General features: G+C 40.3%; 1 protein-coding gene across 1 annotated transcript in view; it reads right to left on the bottom strand.

Annotated features, from left to right (window-relative positions):
- Positions 1-19316, bottom strand: part of LOC117413281 (ribosomal protein S6 kinase alpha-1) — a 53313-nt gene that overhangs the window by 27829 nt on the left and 6168 nt on the right. The window contains exon 2 of the mRNA XM_034022227.3: positions 18076-18114. Coding sequence (XP_033878118.1) covers positions 18076-18114 — 39 coding nt within the window. The remainder of the gene's footprint in view (positions 1-18075; positions 18115-19316) is intronic.

Raw genomic sequence — 19316 nt, 5'->3', positions numbered from 1 at the left:
AATTGCACTGTAAAATAGATTTCTTTTTTTTTCTTGTCTTGTTTCTCTAACCAAATTGTTTCACCTGAACACGAACAGCAAATATCAAACTGACCATCTAAATGTGTGCCACCAGGGGACATGGCACTGCATCAGGCATTAGAAACCCATCTGTGCCTCACACTCACTTTCCTAAACGTCTGCTCTACAGAGCATGAACTTGGGAGAGGAAACAGGGTAACATTTAGACAGTGTGAGCCAGCAGGAAACAGAAGCTAATGGGATGCAAGCTATTGTTCTGATTCTACTGGAGAGCAGTCTGTTATAATAACACTTAATCAGAAAGGGTTCTGTTTAAAGCACGCATGAACGACACAGCAGTCATTACCTGGAAGATAATTGACTGCAGCAACAGTTAGGTGCCCTGAAGCGAAAGAGGACACTTAACAGAAGTCATTTATCTACAGGTCAGAAAACTTGAGTTATAGGGACATGCAAAAACTTGATATTCGGAATCATCTTTAAGAAGTATTTAATAAGCAGGTATTCAATTAGATTCAATAAATCCAGTCATTGGTGTGTGTATTTCAAAATGTTTACATACAACAGCGTACCAATCAATGGCAATTCATTTTAAAAGTTGATTGGAAAAATATTTTTCCCTTATCCGGAGCACCGACATGTTTACTGTCGTACCTGGCTGTAAACTACTAAAATGACATTCAAAATGTTTTATTAGGTTCTATTTTGGACTGGGTCGCCAAGAGAATTTCAAGATTGTGAATGTACTGTTAGCTTTCTCTCTCAACTTATGAGATATTGACCACTCTACCTGGAGCCCAAATGGCTTTAATACTGAATGTGGTACCCATGAGCACTGGGAATCAATACATCATGACTCATCAACTGAGGAGGCAATGTGGTCCAGTGGTTAAAAGTCCAGGGCTTGTAACCAGGTGGTCACTGGTTCAAATCCCACCTCTGCCACTGACTGACTCACTGTGTGACCCTGAGCAAGTCACTTAACCTCCTTGTGCGCCATCCTGCAGATGAGATGTTAAATCAATACTGTGACTGCATATAATGCACAGTTCACAGCCTACCTCTGTAAAGTGCTTTGTGATGATGGTCCATGAATGCTTGCTCCCCTTCTCTCCTTTTAAATGTATCTTTTCAGCAAAGTAATCCATCATCCCACATCATACAAAGCACCACGTGTATCATGATACATGCAGAATTTAGTGTTTCCAACTAGCATGAGGGGAATTGTATCGGGCATACGCTTGGGCTGCTGTGCCATAAGGGCCTCTATTTCTATCCATTTAGATAGTCGATCCAGTTAAGGTATTATCAGCGACGCTGCGGCAGGAAAAGCAGTTCTGGGAGAGGCTAACTCTGCAAAGCGCTTGCGGTTCACTCCTCTTGAGGAGAGTCGATTCAAGTTTGCACAGGACGGCTCTGCTGGGACCCATGGGTGTGAAGTGAAGGGCAGCGGGACGAGACAGGTCACTGCCTTTGAAAGGACTCACCACAGCGGCCGTTCAGAGTGAGTGGGAAGCTGGGTCTTGACTACTGACAGTGCCGCGCTTCTATTGAAACAAATTAAATCCATTCCATTACCTACTCAATCCTCGACTTAACTGTGAACTCAATTCATAATGTTCACAGACTCTAAACATACTGTGATGAAGATTACTGCCTGTGCTCATTCTGAATACTAAACCGACGAGCCAAAATGTTATGTAAAACACTGCAAATGAGCGGTCACTCATATTGTGTATTTTGTCAGATATAAAAAAAAAAAACCTGCATCACACCGTTGCAAGTCAGTTTTAGTCATGAAGGCCAAGACAGCAGATCTGACTTTGAGACTATATGTACGTTTTTGTTTGGTAGTTCATTCCATAGCAAAGAAAGTACAATTTCCTGACGCTCTACCAAAGGAATTGGAGGTTCACCGAGGAACGCTCGGCCACGTCTCTCTTCACTGCCGATTGACAGTGTTTTGGCATGCTTTTCTATCGTCTTTTCTTTTTTGTAAAAACACTGTTGTGCATTTCACGAGTCAATGAGTATTTTCCCTCTGGTAAAAAATAAAATAAAAAAATAATAAAATGATAGGCTTTTGAAGTAGATCAGAATTTCTCTCTCTTTGTAAAGCAAATTCTGCTCTTTAGCAACCGCAGCTGCCACACAGAAATAAATGAACAGAATTGTGTGGGCTGCAAGTGACGGCTCTATCTACTCACCGGGAGCAATCCTGGACCGTACACACATTTTTATTCCGAGTGCCACAGAATACAAGACAAACAACTGATTCCAGGCCCCTTTGAGTGAAACTTTCAAACTCTGAATCCTAACAAATGTCCCAAATTTCACAGCCTGTCCATTAAAAAAATTCATGAAATATTTTTCTCTAAACAGCTGAAGCCCAAAGAAAGAAAAAAAGAAAGAAAGAAAAAAAGCTTTGTTGGAAAACTGGATTACAGCTCGGGCAACAAAAAACATCCACGTGCCCCTCTAAATTCCTCCTAATGAAACGAAACGAACGCAGTGCAGCTTTCTAATTATGAACAGAACTGCACAACTCAGCAAGTTCCAGCCACTTCCGACTGAACGGCTTTCCATTTCAAGTGTATTTGCTTATCTCACCAGATGCCCTAATTTGATAAGGCAGCAAGCAACCTGTACTTTCAAGAGGTGCCTCTCTCTCAGGCATGCGAGTCTAAGAGGGATGTACAACAGGCAGACATGCTAGACTTTCTTGATTATCCACTGAACTCTTGAAGTTAAAGAAAGTTTTCAGTTTGCATGCCTTGTATTCCACTTCAGCAGAATCTGCGAGGTCAAAGCATGTTCCAAATTCCACAACATGTCAGTCAAATCAGGAAAGCAGCTGGTTGGTTACATTTTGCTTCAGTCCCCGGATGAGGAAAATAAATCTTCCAAATCGGCTTTTAAAACACTCAATGCTTTTAAAACACTCAATGCGGAACTTAATTGCCATCGATTGCTACTCAATTATCAACTGAGTGACGCACACATTTTCTTGTTTTGAAATCAACATGTTACTGAATCGATTTATTGAACACCTGCTGAAAAAGCAATACCGAGTAGGAGTAACTAGTAACAGCGCACCCCTATAGTGACACTAATTCATTTAGGGGCTTGTGGTGGACTTCAGTGGGTTGCTGTTGGTTTTGGAAATGCAATGTCTTTCAGATACTGTGCTAATGGCGATTTGGAAGAAAACGTTTTGAGAAACTGGCCCACTGTACTGTACTGAGCTTGGTAATACTTAGGACACCTTATGAAACTAACATTAATGCTGTAGAACCATTTTTGACGCTTCAACGTCAAACTAGCCATCCTTTGACTGTTCAGCACCATAGACCGGAGGGTTTGTCAATCCTGTATACAGGAAGAATGGTGTTGCTCGATGCTCACACACATTATATTAAAACCTTCAAAACTAAAAGAAATCTAATCAAGACGTCTGTTTGCATTAGGATGTTCGGTTTATGTAGAACAAGGCTGTTATTTTTTTCACATCATTAGAACGAGATGACACAAGAAGCTTGAGTGCATGAATTATCTAAAAAAAAAAATATATAGGCCTGTATATTAAATTAATTGGATAGTACGAGGGGGGGAAAAAATACATAAAACCGCCCACAAGAATGCAGTTTTATACACTGCCAAGTACAAGTCACATTCCAGGCTACACAACCAAAAAAGGTTTACTTCATTTCACCATAACCCTAAACAGTATTAAATATTCTGAGCAAGCAACTTACAAGGTCAATCCCCATGTCTACATGGAATCTTTAATAGCACAGATAATTATTTTACTGCTGTATGTAATCTCAGATCATTAGGCTAGGATAATGTCTGCAGTGGACAATAAAGAAAACTGAAAATCAGCAAATGGGCAAGACACAGGACAGACTGTCCCTGAGATAATGCACGCTACAACGCAACGCTGTACTGTGGTTGCTGCAGTTTTATATAAGCTATGATGGGGATAGTCTTTTTGAACTCTAAAATCACTTGCCGATTCAAATGCATGCCTAAACAATGAACCAACCTGTTTTGTCTTGGTTCAGATATTGCTGGGGGAGCGGGGGGGGGGGGGGGGGGGGGGTCAATCTGAGCCGACCCAAGGGCCACATGTATAGAACAGCCAGAACTGCACCATCAAAACCTCTATTTGTCAACCCCCACCCCTCCACAGCACAGCTATAATGCAGCCCTATCTGCTCCCTCATCAGTGGTGACGGGTTCATGTTACAGACAGCCTTGCCTTCTCTCTCTGTCTCAGGCAGGGTCCATGGGTCAGATTGATTACAGCAGCTCTGGCTTCCTTGGTAACCGTTTAAGCGCTGCCACCATTCCATTGCTAAAATCCAAAAGTACAATACAATTTATACCCATTCATATTCTCTCTCTCTCTCTCCTTGCGTCCTGTCAATGGGACTCAACACACAATCTCACCTCTAATAATGGTCGGTGGACAGGAAGGATACATTAATTTCAAAAAATAAATTATGCACAGTTCTATAAGTAGATAGTGAGGATAATACACAGGACTTGTTTTCCATGCTGTAAATAATCCAAAAGCTTTTTTTTATTTTTATTTTAAATTCAAGTCCTATTTTGAAATAGACATGTTTGTAAAAGAGAATAATATTTAAGAGTAGTGTAAATTTTTTTTTTACTTTTATGATGTTTGGAGCTATTCGAATGGTTCTTTGCAATAACTAAAATATTTGTTGTTGATCAGTCAGTGTGCCCCGAGTTAAGGAGCTGCTCTTCAGTTCTACAGTAGTTGCCTGCCATAGACACACTGTATATAACACAGTCTAGGACCAGCTAAGGTGTCTTTATAGAAGCAAGAGCCAGTAGAGGGCCCCAGTGCTAAATAACAAAGACACTTTGCCAAGGACAGACAACTAAGAACTGAAAGCAGCTGAACACAGATCTCTGTCTCTCTCCCTCTTTTTTTAAACACAGTATCTGATTGATTACAATAACAAGAACCCCTCATGATGATTGCACACACCATAGAAGGGATCGTGGCATTTAAAAGCAACTTACTCTTTAAAAAGGGAATAAAAACTAGCAAGAAGCCTTTTCTATACTAACCGCCAAGCCCTCCCACTGCCTGGCCCTTCGCCAGCACTGCTCTCACTCCACCTCACTCCACGCAGCGCTGCAGAAACAAACAGTGCAACCTTTACCCTCCAAACTGTAAACCCAACGACACAAACCAGGCTGTTTCACTCCCTCGTGCTCCACAGCTAATGCAATGAAAGCAGCTAGAACAACGACACTGCCACAATGGGGCCAATAACCCACCAGTTCTAAATATCTTGCATTGTTTGTTGTTCAAACATAGGTCAAGTTCCTTGCCTTTTTTTCTCAGCTTCCACCTTGTTCGTACACGTTAACGTTTTTCTTATACAGGTGGGTCTTCAAGGTTTGACCAAATTCCAATTTTTGGATACAAAAGACAAGGAAAAGCAGTTGAGGTTTCTGCTGCATTCCTGCAGGCACTGGAAGCACTGCTAGTGCAGGTCCTGGATCACAGCCTGGGAGTAAATCTTGCTCTGCAGAAACACGTGCCGGCTGTGCACAGTCCAGTCAAAAATGCTGATGGCTGACTTAAAAGAACCTGTATCTGTGTGCTTCTCTGTGACTAACTTTTTTAGTCCTCGCTTTGTGGTTAAAAAAAAGTTAGAAAAAAAAAAAAAAGGTCAAACTTTATTATTCCAGTTTGTTGGTTTTTCTTATGGAGAACTCTCAAAAGGTTCAGTGCTTCATGCTGTAGTTGTTTCTTATACTGTTTTTTTTCCAAGAAAAAACCCAAACTGTTGCAATCAGCTTCAACAGACCTTCTTGCATACAGCCTGGGATTCACACCTGCCCTGCTACTGCTAGTAGTAACAGGAGGAGTTCAGGCTGATTCCTTCAACTGGAATATGGAATATGCTGGCAGGACTCTACAGCATAAATATCACTCTTTATTAATTAGCGGGTGTATTAATTGGTGTCCCTAGTGGTTAAACTAAATGTGAAACATCAGGCGTTTAAAAAGAGCTTCATTTGTTTTTATCCATAATGCATACACTTTGTTTGTTTAGTTTGTTTGCTGGCTGCACTACTAAAATGAATCATGTCTTTACTAGAAACAAAACCCTGGTACCAGCCACAGTAAGATCAAAACTAAAGGAGTGGGCTGGACTCGGCATTCCCCTTTGCGCTACTCTGCGGTATGTTAATATTTGCCCTGAGGAAACAAGGTGGGGACATCCCTGCGAGGCCAGGAGGGAAGGAATTTAACCATTTCCAGCCTTAAAGAAAAAATAGGTGGTGAGAACTTTGGGAGTAGTCTTGTAGAGTCTCCAAGAGTCTTGTGTGTTTTGGTGCACAGCTTGTTGGATTCTCTTTGGTTCCTGACAGTACTCGCAAACCCTATAATTAGATGTGATTTTAGGTGGTGTAGCTAGATTATGGTTCTATAGTAGCATAGAGAGTATGCATGTGTAAATGTTTCTACAGTAAGATCTTATTCATCATAAAAAAGGGAACGCTGGCTACTTTGGAGGTTAAGACAACTGTTGACATGCATGCTGTGTAATTAAATTAGACACTACATATCCTCCAATGAGTTCCTCTTGGCTCTATTCCCTCTGCCGTCAGTCTTAAGGCATTGACAGAGGAGTCAAAATAATCCAGTATTAAATCTCTCAAGAGCAAAATAGCCTGCACCCAATCCAATTCCCTTCTGAAAGGAGAGACATGCTCTACTGTATGGTAGCATGTTTGTTATTTAATGAATTAAATGCAATTCATGCATTTTGTAAAATGTATATTTTTACATAATAAAGTCTGTGTTGGGTCAGTCTTCATGTCACCTGGCTTACAGCCAATAAGTATCTATCCTCTAGGGGTTACTCACTGAATATGCGAAGCCTACAGACACATGTAGGGTTGAAATAAACCAGGGCCTACACACCAAGGTTGTTGCCAGGGGCAACCTTACAGAACACCTACAACAGACCTAACCTAAAATGAATGTACAGCTTGTGTATCAGGACATATAAGCAAATATTCAACTAGTTCATGTTTCTGTGCCAAAACCGGGTCTGAAACACAGCTGTTTTTAACATTAAATTAATAAAACGGCAGTTCAATGCAGATGCACTCTTTCCCATTATAAATTTAGCCAAAAATGTGAATTTAATCTGCAAAACTGCTTTGCATTCTGGCAGAGCTGCAGCTGTGTCCAGCTTCAGGGTTAGTTAAAGCAAACAGGTTATACCATAAAAATAATCCAAGAGTAATTTTTATAGAATAGAACCAGATTAGCACTAATCTAGAACTGCCTTAGCTAAATTAACGTTAGGTAGTCCAAGACTAGTTCTAATCAGAGTGTGAAACAAGTCGTAAAAGATAAACAACCTTTTACACAAAAATAAACATTTTGATCTTTTAAAATGCAGATGCCTTAAATAATCAATTATCAGCAGGGGTCTTTAGATCTCAGAATAACACTGTGCTCTTGCTAATGATATAGATAGGCTCGTCAAATCAAGAAAGCACTGTAACAGTGCTCAGCGAAGTTCTGCACAGCAGGGGTTAAAGAAGAAATCTTTCAACATGGATTACCCTCGCATCCCTTTAACACTCTGCCGAGTCTCAAACGAGTCTGACACCAGCGCTTCATCACTGCAAGACCGGTCAAGTGAGGAATGCTACTGGTCGCGCTGGGATTGGTGAAGCTTGCAGGAGATTTGCCTTCTCTTCAAATATGTGCAAAAGACCAAACGAAGCAGTGCCACAAATATTATCACCCTTTTATGGATGCAGAATAACCAAGTGAGGAATGTGCTTTTCAGTTCACATGTAATGAATGCAAGTAACCCATACCTTAAGCCCTCATAAACAATAGAATACTAAATTATAACTCGGTAGCATTTTATATTTCCAGTAATAACCAAATGATTGTTATAGGATATTTTTTATTTGTATTACCCTAGTCTAAAAGTATAAATGCATTTTAATTAACAGAACCTAGGGTGATTGTCGAGGATAGGTTCTCTTGAGATATAGATGCTAGGCTGTCACGGCTGACTGATTTCTCAATGACAGTGCAGCAAGTCTGGTTTAAAACAGGAGACACTATGCAGAGACACCAAGGCCTGATGTGGCTGATCCAGTCGGGTCAGAGGTTTATACTGCACACCGATGCGTTAATGTGCATCTCTGCCATGCTGGAGTATATAATCCTTTACTTAATTCCCTTCAGCAGCCAGCAGTGAAGACAGCGAAAGCTAAAACCCTCCGAATCATTTCCTTTCAGTGGAAATAAAGGCAGTCGACTTAAGATTAAAGGATTGAAGTGGATCACATTTAAAAGAACAAACTAACAGATGAAAAAAGAAGCTGCATGACTAACAAAGAATGAAAGAAATACCGTCCTGTACGTGTAAAAACGTCTCTATGAAACAGGCTTCTAGTCAAATTGTTTGCCAAAAGAGTAAATTCACCTGACTAACTTAAGTCCTGCATTTCATGTCCCCTGCCTATGTAATGAACAGTACAGAGTGAAAAGCGACCTATTCACAAAGGCTCAAGTTTGTGCAATAATCAACACACACTCATTTCCTCTTAAGGGGACTAGTATTTGGTTGTGGAGACAACACAAAACCCTGGAATATGAAGAAAAAAAATAAAAAAACAGGGAGAAAGAAAAAAAAATTCTAGTTAAAAAATATAAACTTTTTCAGCAAAAACACTGCTCAGATTAAAAGCGCACAGATAAAGCGAGCAGCTCAACAGAATTCCCTCTCCTCATGCAAGTTGTTATTCTTCAAAGCTTGGCTCTTGCCTTGTCAGTTAGGAATTTCTAATTAGAGATTGTTTCTATAATTTCAGTGGCCTATTTTTCATTCTTCTTTTTTCCCCCCTTGTGACTGTTTTTTCTTTCCAACGTCCTCCTCGGCTAACGGCTATCATTCTGCCATCAAGCACTTTGCAAAACGCAGTTCAACACCAGGTACAATCGTATCAGCAGGATCAGTCAGTCTGTTTTGCTGGCTAAATGACATTTGCTTGTTACTGCAATATTTCAGCAATAAAACTAAAACTGCAGCTAACTATATTAGGGCTGTAAGCAATAATGCAGATGGCAAAGGAGACTGTAATGAAAACTAAATGCCTCGCAAATAGAGATCAGATGTATGGTTGGCATACAGTAGCCCCATTATCCTCCATTTCCGTAGGCTACAAACAAATTGTAAAAATCAGCCTGGTTCTCAAATGAACTTTTACATTCAGGCATATCAAACAAAGCAGAGGACGTACAGTACTAGGGTTGGATAAAATTCAAACACCTGCCACAACACTGTCAATCCAGTAAGAAGATTCATTAAACACCTGAGCTTGTTACTTACACTGGCAACTCAGGCTCATGGAAAAAGACGCATCTGTAACTTGTTTTTATTGCAAAAAAATTATACTAATATAATAAAGTTTTTAGTTTTATTTTTTGCCGCATCTGTGTTAAGCAGCTTTGACAAGGAGCTGCTCTTCAGTCCTAGTTGCCTCCTATAGATATGTAACGTACACTAGAATTAACCAAAGTGCTTTTATATCAGCGAGTGCCAACACCATCTAATGCACAGCAGGGTGCTGTCAGTGAAACTCCCGTTCCAACTGATCCTCTTTGAAAAAAAGAGCTTGAGTGCATTGTGGAAGTCATCATCAGAGGTGCTGTACTGCAGAGGCTGACCACAGTGTATACTCTAGTGAACGCCATTCTGCCCGATAGCTTCTATAAACACTGCAAGAGGCTTGTAAGCATTATTATCTACCCTGCCTTCTTTCCAAGGATATCTACTTAGGGTCTGCAGCATCAAGAACTGTATCACCACTCCAGGTCTCCATAAAAACCCTAGCGTGGTCTTCTCATTCAATCCAACAACCCAAAATCAGACTGGACCCCATTGACTTGATTGAGCAATGCTGGTCCCCTTTATGAAGTGGATTTGACTTTAATGCTGATATGCAATTTTATTTGGAAATTGCCTGGGTTTTGCTTCGTCATAAGACAGCATACCATCTACAAGGAAGGGCCGGTTTAAACCGAGGTGCATCTTAGAAATCTATATGGAAAAAAATAAAAACAGAAGGGGACCCAGTTATATCCATTAAAAGGTTATCACCATTTCTATGGCAACACACACACACAAAAAAAACGTTTTAAATTACTGTAGCTGCAGGTTAAATCAATGCTCGCCTACCACTTCATATGTGGATGACCTACAGCAAATAAAGCACACAGAAACGCAGCATGCGTTTGCCGCTGTGCTACCCAGAGGGACCTTTCACTTCAAAATCCTTGCTGCAAGAGCAGTACCAGAGGGGCATGTATTATACGTGGAGTGTAGGGCTCCTCTTACAGGAGATGTCATCGTGGGTCAGGGGACAGTGAGGGGAAGCTGTGAGAGACAGCCTACATACAAATTATAACTCATTAGAAATCGCATAAGAGACCCATCAGTGTGGATGGGGGTTTAGTGTTGAATGAGTTGGCTAAGGGAATTACAATCAATGCCAGTGTGTATGAGGTGTAAAGGAGTTGGTTGCTGCTTGTTAACAGGGGTTAAATAGTGTGGGTTTACCTCTCCTGGTAATGTATTTAATGTATGACATCTACAGTGCACACAACACAAAATGTACCGTCACCAACTGATTTCTCATCCATCATTTGTAAGCTAAAATAACTGCAGACTAACAACGTTTGGCTGGGTGGCACATGCAGGTGAATAAATATTTCGCACAGCAATTAAACGAGAACATTCAGGTGTTTTGCTGATCTGTTGCTATTAGGAATTGATGTAAACGTTAAGGTAGCCATCAGCTGTCTCTTCCCTAGCTCTCAAATACACCCTATGGCTGCTATGAAGAGTTGTCCATGAAGCCAGGTCCTTCAGACAGCAGAATCACTGTATGTCTCTATTTCCAGCATGACTGAATTAAGACTGGTATTACATGCTGTACTGGGTCTCAGTAAAAGGACAGCTTTAATGAGTTTCAAGATTGGAGAGGCAGGTGTTTTTCGTGCAGAGACTATAACAAAAGACAATAATTTGTCACGTCCCTGATCTGGCTTTTCAGTACTTTCATCTATTACTTGAAGGCCCTACCAAGGACTACTACGTGATGCTGGATAGTTTTAAGCAATTTATACTGTATAACTTAGGCTATTTATAATCACGCATTAAGCAGGCAAGTATATAAAAAAATATATATTTTAAAAGGCAATAAGAAAAGCATTCATGTCGCATTGTAGAACAGTTTAATTGCTCAATATGAGAACTACTTCCTATTTTGGCATAGGTCCCAAGCTCCTTATCACATACAGTATTGTGTAATGTATTGCTCATTCAGTAGAGCGTTCTTACAATCTCAAAGTACATTAATCTATAAGATTAAAAAATAAAGAAAGTGACAGTACACAATCAGAGCATTAGGGTCCACTAAATGATTCAATAATGATATACCTGAATGCAGTGGTTAGTGCTGAAATGTAAGAATCATTTTTCTGCACTGTATTCGAGATAGCAACAGTGCAGGGTGCTGAGACTACATGTGTACTACAATTGATCCATGGTTATCGATAACTGAATGAGATATGAAATTCAATTACATTGCACCAATTATTTACGGATCTGTTTTGTAGTCTCATTACAATCACTTACTGTCTGTTACGGGTATGTTATTTTCCAAAGCATCATCATTTGGATGTCATGCTTTAACAGATCCTATATGTCTATATCTATCTATACTGTGTGTGTGTGTGTGTGTGTTTGTATATATATATATATATATATATGTGCGTGTGTGTTGAGGTTGAAGTGAAGGATAGAAAACCATCGTTTTTCACTCTACAGGCCTGATCTGTAATGCCGTTGCACTTTGTTGCTTTCATGAGCAACAATTACAATGCAGCAGCAGCAGCAGCAGCAGCAACAACATTCCAGGCAGTCGATTTTAACGTATTCACAGTGTCAACTGGACTGGCTTCAGTGATCCGTCTTCCCATTCGTCACAGCTTAACAAGGCACAGAAAAATATTTGTGTCACAGGTTTCTCTTTCGACACATTTCTACTACCTCGATAGCCTGGAATTCACTTGTGATACTATACTGTACTCCAGACAAGCCAATGACCAGCTTTGCAAAGCCACCACTGCCTCACTCACATGGTGCACGTCTACAGCAGAACTCCATTTAAAATGATGATGTGTACTCATCATTTAGACCGGGTAATGCCTGCTGTCGACTGCATTTTGCTTTTTGAGAACCCATAGTTTCAAAACATCCACCACTGGGCTTTATGTCATGTAGCACAAGCTTTCAATGTTCATTTAACATTGTAATGATATCAACATCATCCATTTAGTTTGACCCCTCACAGCAATTCTGAATGCAGGTTCATTTGTCTATAATATTAACTGTTGACCCGGTCTCCTATGGTATTAGAGCGTCTTCTTTCGACAAGAGGGCTCTTATACCACAAGATACAGTGTCAACTGTTAATACTTTAATAAGTCATGTTTTTATTTAAAAATACATAAGTAATGCCATTACTTATATCATTAAAATTTTGTCAGTTGGGAGTCTACCATGCACACTTATCAAGAAATTAGACATTTTGAAACTTGGCTTTTTGATTTGCGAGGAATAGCTACACGATTTGTGTGTGTCAATTGAATCACATTGATTTACTTTTTTTGGACCACTATAGACATCACCGAGAGGGCCGAGGGACGAGACTGGTAGCTATGGAGACAGCATTACTGCAATGAGGAAGTGCAAGAAAAATGTGAACCTTTGAGGAGAATAGCTTTTCAAAACAGTTCAAAGCACCCCTCCCCCTCCCCTTTTAAACTTTGAAAGCAGGCCTATCATAGATCCATCTATGATATAATAAGAATATATTACTTTATCCACTGAAGCTAAACCAGCACTCCAAAGTAGAATGACTGAATGTGCTTGAATGACCGCCGACATACCAATCGAAACAGTAGTAAATGTGTCTGCATGTGGTTTCGGTTTTTGAAGGCATTCACAACCAAAATGATTGAGACAGGCATGCAGTTGTAAACGCTAGATTGAGTATTTGTATTTTTTTTTCCTTCTTTGTTCAAGAATTACAGTGTACAAGGAATGTGAAGTGTTCCCACAAACGTGAAGCCGCACTGAACATCTCTAAGCATTAATATCTTTCCAATGCCAATAATACCTCACTAATGAAGCCGTTTCCCCCACAATAGAACTGAATGGTTTTCCTGTAGCTGACAAACCTTCAAAGTCATTGCAACACTAGATCTTCATTGCATTTGACAGTTGGAAACACAAAATCAGGTTTGTTCGGGTTCTGTTTGCGATTAACAAACTGGAAGCATTCCGCACAGAGCGATAATATACAGTAACTGCAAGGCAAATGGAAGATTGGTAACACTTTAGATTAAGGATAGCTTATAAATGATTGATAAGGTCTATAAATACATTATTGCTGACCACTCCTTCTGGCTGTATCCAAAGACACAGACTGAAGACTTTCTCTGCTGGGTCCCTAGACTATGAAAATGCTTGGCATTATCTGGACTGCTGAATTATTAAAGCTGGACTAAAACCTCTGTTTAAACCCCTGTGCAAATGGCTGTCTGCAGTGGAACCACTGAATTGAAATAAAAAAGTCTGCTTTTAAATTAGTTTATTCCCCCTCACCAGGAGAGCCACTTAGTGCCACTAAACGTATCTCAGTGGGGGAATCAACAGAAGACTGAATCCCATAAACCAAAGATACACCAAGAACTCTGTGCGAGTCTTCATACATTATGCTGCACCAATAAGACTTCTTATTCTGGGGTTTCCAAGGTAATGTCTTTGAAAGAATGAAAAGGCAGAAAGGCTTTAAATGGACAAATCATTACGGTGCTTTAACTGGGTGTTAGAAAATGAACACCAGCCACAGCTAATATTTGTTTTTAATTACCAAAGAAATCCTTCAGAGCGCCTTGAGATCTCTACAGCACACTGTACATATTTCCCTTATCTAACAGCTTCCATCCCGGCTACTCTGTGGAGGCTGTGTGGTCCAGTGGTTAAAGAAAAGGGCTTGTAACCAGGAGGTCCCTGGTTCAAATCCCACTTCAGCCACTGACTCATTGTGTGATCCTGAGCAAGTCACTTAACCTCCTTGTGCTCCGTCTTTCAGGTGCGATGCAATTGTAAGTGACTCTGCAGCTGATGCATAGTTCACACACCCTAGACTCTAAGTCGCCTTGGATAAAGGCGTCTGCTAAATAAACAAATAATAATAATAATAATACTCTGCGTACAGCAGTCCCTTGCTTCTCAACAAGCCCACACAGTGAGAAATCCAATCACATTTGGAATGGGCTTTCAGGGAATGCTGAATGCATACATGCCAATCACACCCTTCACTTTTTTACTAATTATTATTATTACACTATGTAACACAATTTTTGTTCCTGGGTAGTAAGTGTTATTTCCTAATTGCTTATGCCTCAAAAGTATAGAAAATGGCTATTATTCCCCACAAACTTTGCTTTTGTGACCAGGACAGTGATATTTTGAAATGTACCTACTTCCAATGAGAAAACGGGCGAATTTGTGTCTTTTCGTTCACATAAAGTCAGAAAAAAACAACATATGAATCCAAATTAACGTGTATTTATACTAAAGTAATACAAAAATGACTACAAAAGATTTAGAAGCGAGTAGTTTTTCGAGATTTACGATTATACTGTAAATCACTTTCATGAATCAGCCCCCAAATGTAGTCTCCCGTCATGTTCTCGTTATACTGTCCTTGGTAGTGGCATTCAAAGTCCAGTATATCCTGGTGGAAGCACTCGCCTTGCTCCTCCAAGTACGCTCCCATGTTCTCCTTGAATTTATCAAGATGAGCATCAAGGATATGGACTTTGAGGGACATCCTACAGCCCATTGTGCCATAGTTCTTCACCAGAGTCTCAACCAGCTCCACATAGTTTTCGGCCTTGTGATTGCCCAGGAAGCCCCGAACCACTGCGACAAAGCTGTTCCAAGCCGCTTTCTCCTTACTAGTGAGCTTCTTGGGGAATTCATTGCACTCCAGGATCTTCTTTATCTGTGGTCCGACGAAGACACCGGCTTTGACCTTTGCCTCAGACAGCTTAGGGAAGAAGTCTTGAAGGTACTTGAAGGCTGCCGACTCTTTAACTAGAGCTCTGACAAATTGTTTCATAAGGCCCAATTTGATGTGCAGTGGTGGCATCAGCACCTTCCTGGGGTCCACCAGTGGCTCCCACTTGACGTTGTTCCTCCCCACAGAGAACTCGGTCCGCTGTGGCCAGTCCCGCCTGTGGTAGTGCGCCTTGGTGTCCCTGCTGTCCCAAGGGCAAAGATAGCAGGGAAACTTGGTAAAACCGCCTGGGAGACCCATCAGGAATGCCGCCATTTTGAAGTCTCCTATGACCTTGATGCCATCTCAGAAAAATGCAGATATGTATCCACTTAGGCAGCTGGAACTAAACTGAACTGGTGGGCTTAAGGCCCCTGTATTTATACTACTATTTATATTACTGGAAAGTTCTAGAAAGTTCTAGAAGTTACTCCAAGTTTACTCAGCACTGAATCTATCTGGAATGTTCTGGAAAATAGGTAAATTTCAAAATATCACTGTCCTGGTCACAAAAGCAAAGTTTGTGGGGAATAATAGCCATTTTCTATACGTTTGAGGCATAAGCAATTAGGAAATAACACTTACTACCCAGGAACAAAAAAAAACAAAAAAAAATTGTTACACTGTGTTATTATTTATTTCTTAGCAGACGCCCTTATCAAGGGCAACTTACAATTGTTACAAGATATTACATAATTTTTTTAACACATTATTTTTTACATACAAGTACCCATTTATACAGTTGGGTTTTTACAGTGTCCCCAACCTGGGATTGAACTCACAACCCTCCGGTCAAGAGTCCAGAACCCTAACCACTACTCCACACTGCTGCCCAATGGGGGGGGGGGGGGGAGGAGAGAATGGTAAATTAAAGCCCCACTATGCAGCACGTTTGTTATGCTTTGCTGTTCACAGCACAATACGTTCTGAGGGGTTATACTTTGTATGTTGTGTAACAAGATAAAATGACCATTGCACAGCAAACCATGCAATATATTTTGTATTAAACACAGTTTGACTTATCTTAATTATTGCCTTTGATACAAGCTATAATCATACAAGCCATCTGATACAACAAAGATAATATGCATATGGCTGTATCAGAGAGAGGGCCAGCAGATTTAATAGTTCCGCTTGTCGCATGACTTGAATGGAATGATCAAGTCTGTTCGGTGCCAGACCATTAGAATCGTCCAGACAAGCTCAAACAATCTCAGGAGGTAGGTAGAGACAGACCTAGAGAAAGATGAGCAGTCAATATTGAAGCAACAGAGCCACTCAGCATGATTGCAAAACATCACAAAAAAAAAAAATCAATGAAAATTATATCTGAAACTACTTTCTATTTAAAAATGTAGACCGTTAGAAAACCAGCACTCATGTTTTGAAAACGAGAGAAAAACAAAGCCAGCCTCCTGCCATAGAAGCCTCATCAGAACACTTTAATTAAAGGGCTGCACTGAAAACAATACAAAGGTGAGCTCATGCAACTTCCCGGCTTTCCTTTTAACCACTGCCAATAACCCTCTTCCCCCGAGACAAGACTTGCTGCTTTTATCCACTGCACATAGCATGCAATCTATACAGATACTGTTTTCTTCATTCACTGTACGAGATCTTGATCTGTAGACCAAGTACAACCCTTAAAAAGGGCAAACATCCATGAATATTTACTTATTTGAAAGTGATTCGACAGTGCCATTTCTGAAAATCAAGACATCGGTTGTGAAAAACACCAATACTGGCTATTAAAAGCAATAGATCTCTCATGCCAATTAAGGAGGCTGTGTGGTCCAGTGGTTAAAGAAATGGGCTTGTAACCAGGAGGTCCCCGGTTCAAATCCCACCTCAGTCACTGGCTCATTGTGTGGCCCTGAGCAAGTCACTTAACCTCCTTGTGCTCCGTCTTTCGGGTGAGACGTAATTGTAAGTGACTCTGCAGCTGATGCATAGTTCACACACCTTAGTCTCTGTAAGTCGCCTTGGGTAAAGGCGTCTGCTAAATAAACAAATAATAATAATAATAATAATAATAATAATAATAATAATAATAATAATAAGAAGAAGAAATAGAAACCACAGAACTTTAATCCACCAATCAGAAAGCTCCATTGCAGGGTACTACCACACAGCAGATGACCAAAAAAAAAACCAAGAAAAGCAAAACACAAATACATCTGTGAATCACAGCTTTGAAATGTTTAAAAATGGCAATAAAAACACTGTTTTTATGTTTTATAGCCCTGACCGGGCATTAGCTGTACAGCCTCTAATACCAAGCCAATTCTGTTTCTAAAATATCAACATTGTAAAAAGGCTTAAAAAAATAAATAAATTAAAAAAAAAAGTGTCTGTATTTTATGTTTAATGTACAAACAATGCTATTGCACACGTCACACTTTTAACTTGGATTTTAAACATTCTTCCTGCCGTCGTTCGCAAGGAGACCAATGTGCACGTAATATAACGCAGCCGGTCAAAGGAGCAGCCAGGAAAACAAAACACTTGACACAAAATACACAGAGATCGGGGGCCCCAGCCGGCACACTTGAAACAACATAGAATTATATCTGCTGCTGAAGTAGAATTGTTTCACGAGGGACAAGACATAATGTCTTCATGGATGCAGTTCAAAGGATCACAGTAAACCAGACCCAGTAACAGAGGCAAAGAGAGAGAGAGAGAGAGAGAGAGAGAGAGCGAGAGAGAGCGAGAGCGAGAGAGAGCATTGAAACAGGAGTATGTTACCAACTAGAAGCAGGGTTCTTTCACCAGCAAGTCACTACCTCACCCAGCTCTGACCTAGCAGAAATGGTTTTTATTGAGCCTTACCTCTTGTTGGACACCGTCTTCCACACTGCCCTGTCCATTCTGTAAAGAGAAAGGAACAGGCTTTAGGATACACACCCACCCACACACACAAAGCCTGTGCAATGGGCAAACCGGTAAAGGAAAGGTATGTGTTAGAGAAGCACAGGAGCAAACACTTGACAAGACTTTGTAGATGCACATTGTATGATGCACATTTTGATGCACATTTTACCCCCTCCTTGTAGAGTGGGAGGGGGTAAAATGTTTTTATTATGAAATATGTTAAAAGAAACTGTATGGGACACTCCATAGAAAAGTTTTACACATACTGGACCGTTCAACTGTCTGAACAATAATATCAGGGCCCTTCTGTGGAACAACAACCCCCCAATTAAAAAGTGACTTTGATAGACATGCATACACAGCTACTGTTCAGATCTTTGAAGTACAACGAAAGTGGAACAATAGGATCAGATGAACATGGGTATAAAACAGAGTAGCTGTATACAGTACACCAGGTCAGTTCTGCAGCTGAAATATGGAAACTGAAGGAAAGGAGAGCTCCTCTTGCAGGTCAGGTCATATGATCCTATTAAAAGGTTGGATCATCCAAGAAAAAGAAAAAAAAAAAAAAAATGTTTCATCTGTGCCAAAACACATGGGGGGGTATGATGTAACCAGGCCACAGAACGTACATCATCATGTAAAGAGAAGCCAAGGACAGCAACACCCCAAATGGTGCCATTATCTTTATGAAGGTTCAACTCTTAACGAGCTGCATCCATCTGTTTCTTCTTTCATTAGAAAAAGACATTTTAACACAATCAGTGTGTTAACTTTAGATTGAGCACCTTTTACAGGCTCTCTTTGGAGGTCTAAACCCAGGCAGTTTAGCTTTCAAGATCAAAATTCAAGGTGATATGACTTCAGGCCAGTGCACTGTACTGCATACAGTACCGACACACCTCTATTCATTAGAGTAGCACGCAATAAATGCTGATTTCGATGGAATGCTTCAACACTGCGGTAGAAATAGCAATCCTAATCAGATTCAGAACTGGAGATAATATGTGCTGAAAGAAGACCGTCTTCAAGTACTGAGCTATTGAAACTGATCTGGTGAGAGAACGGCAAAACATAACCCCCAGTCCTGTGTGAAAACTGTTACATCAAAAGATATGGATTAACTGACAAGGTATCTGTACTTTCAAATCATTATGATCAAGACATTCCTTTACTATACATCATTTATGGCTCAATTT

Source organism: Acipenser ruthenus, chromosome 23, assembly GCF_902713425.1.
Source record: "Acipenser ruthenus chromosome 23, fAciRut3.2 maternal haplotype, whole genome shotgun sequence".
Taxonomy (NCBI): Eukaryota; Metazoa; Chordata; class Actinopteri; order Acipenseriformes; family Acipenseridae; genus Acipenser; species Acipenser ruthenus.
This window is presented reverse-complemented; position numbering and strand designations above follow the sequence as displayed.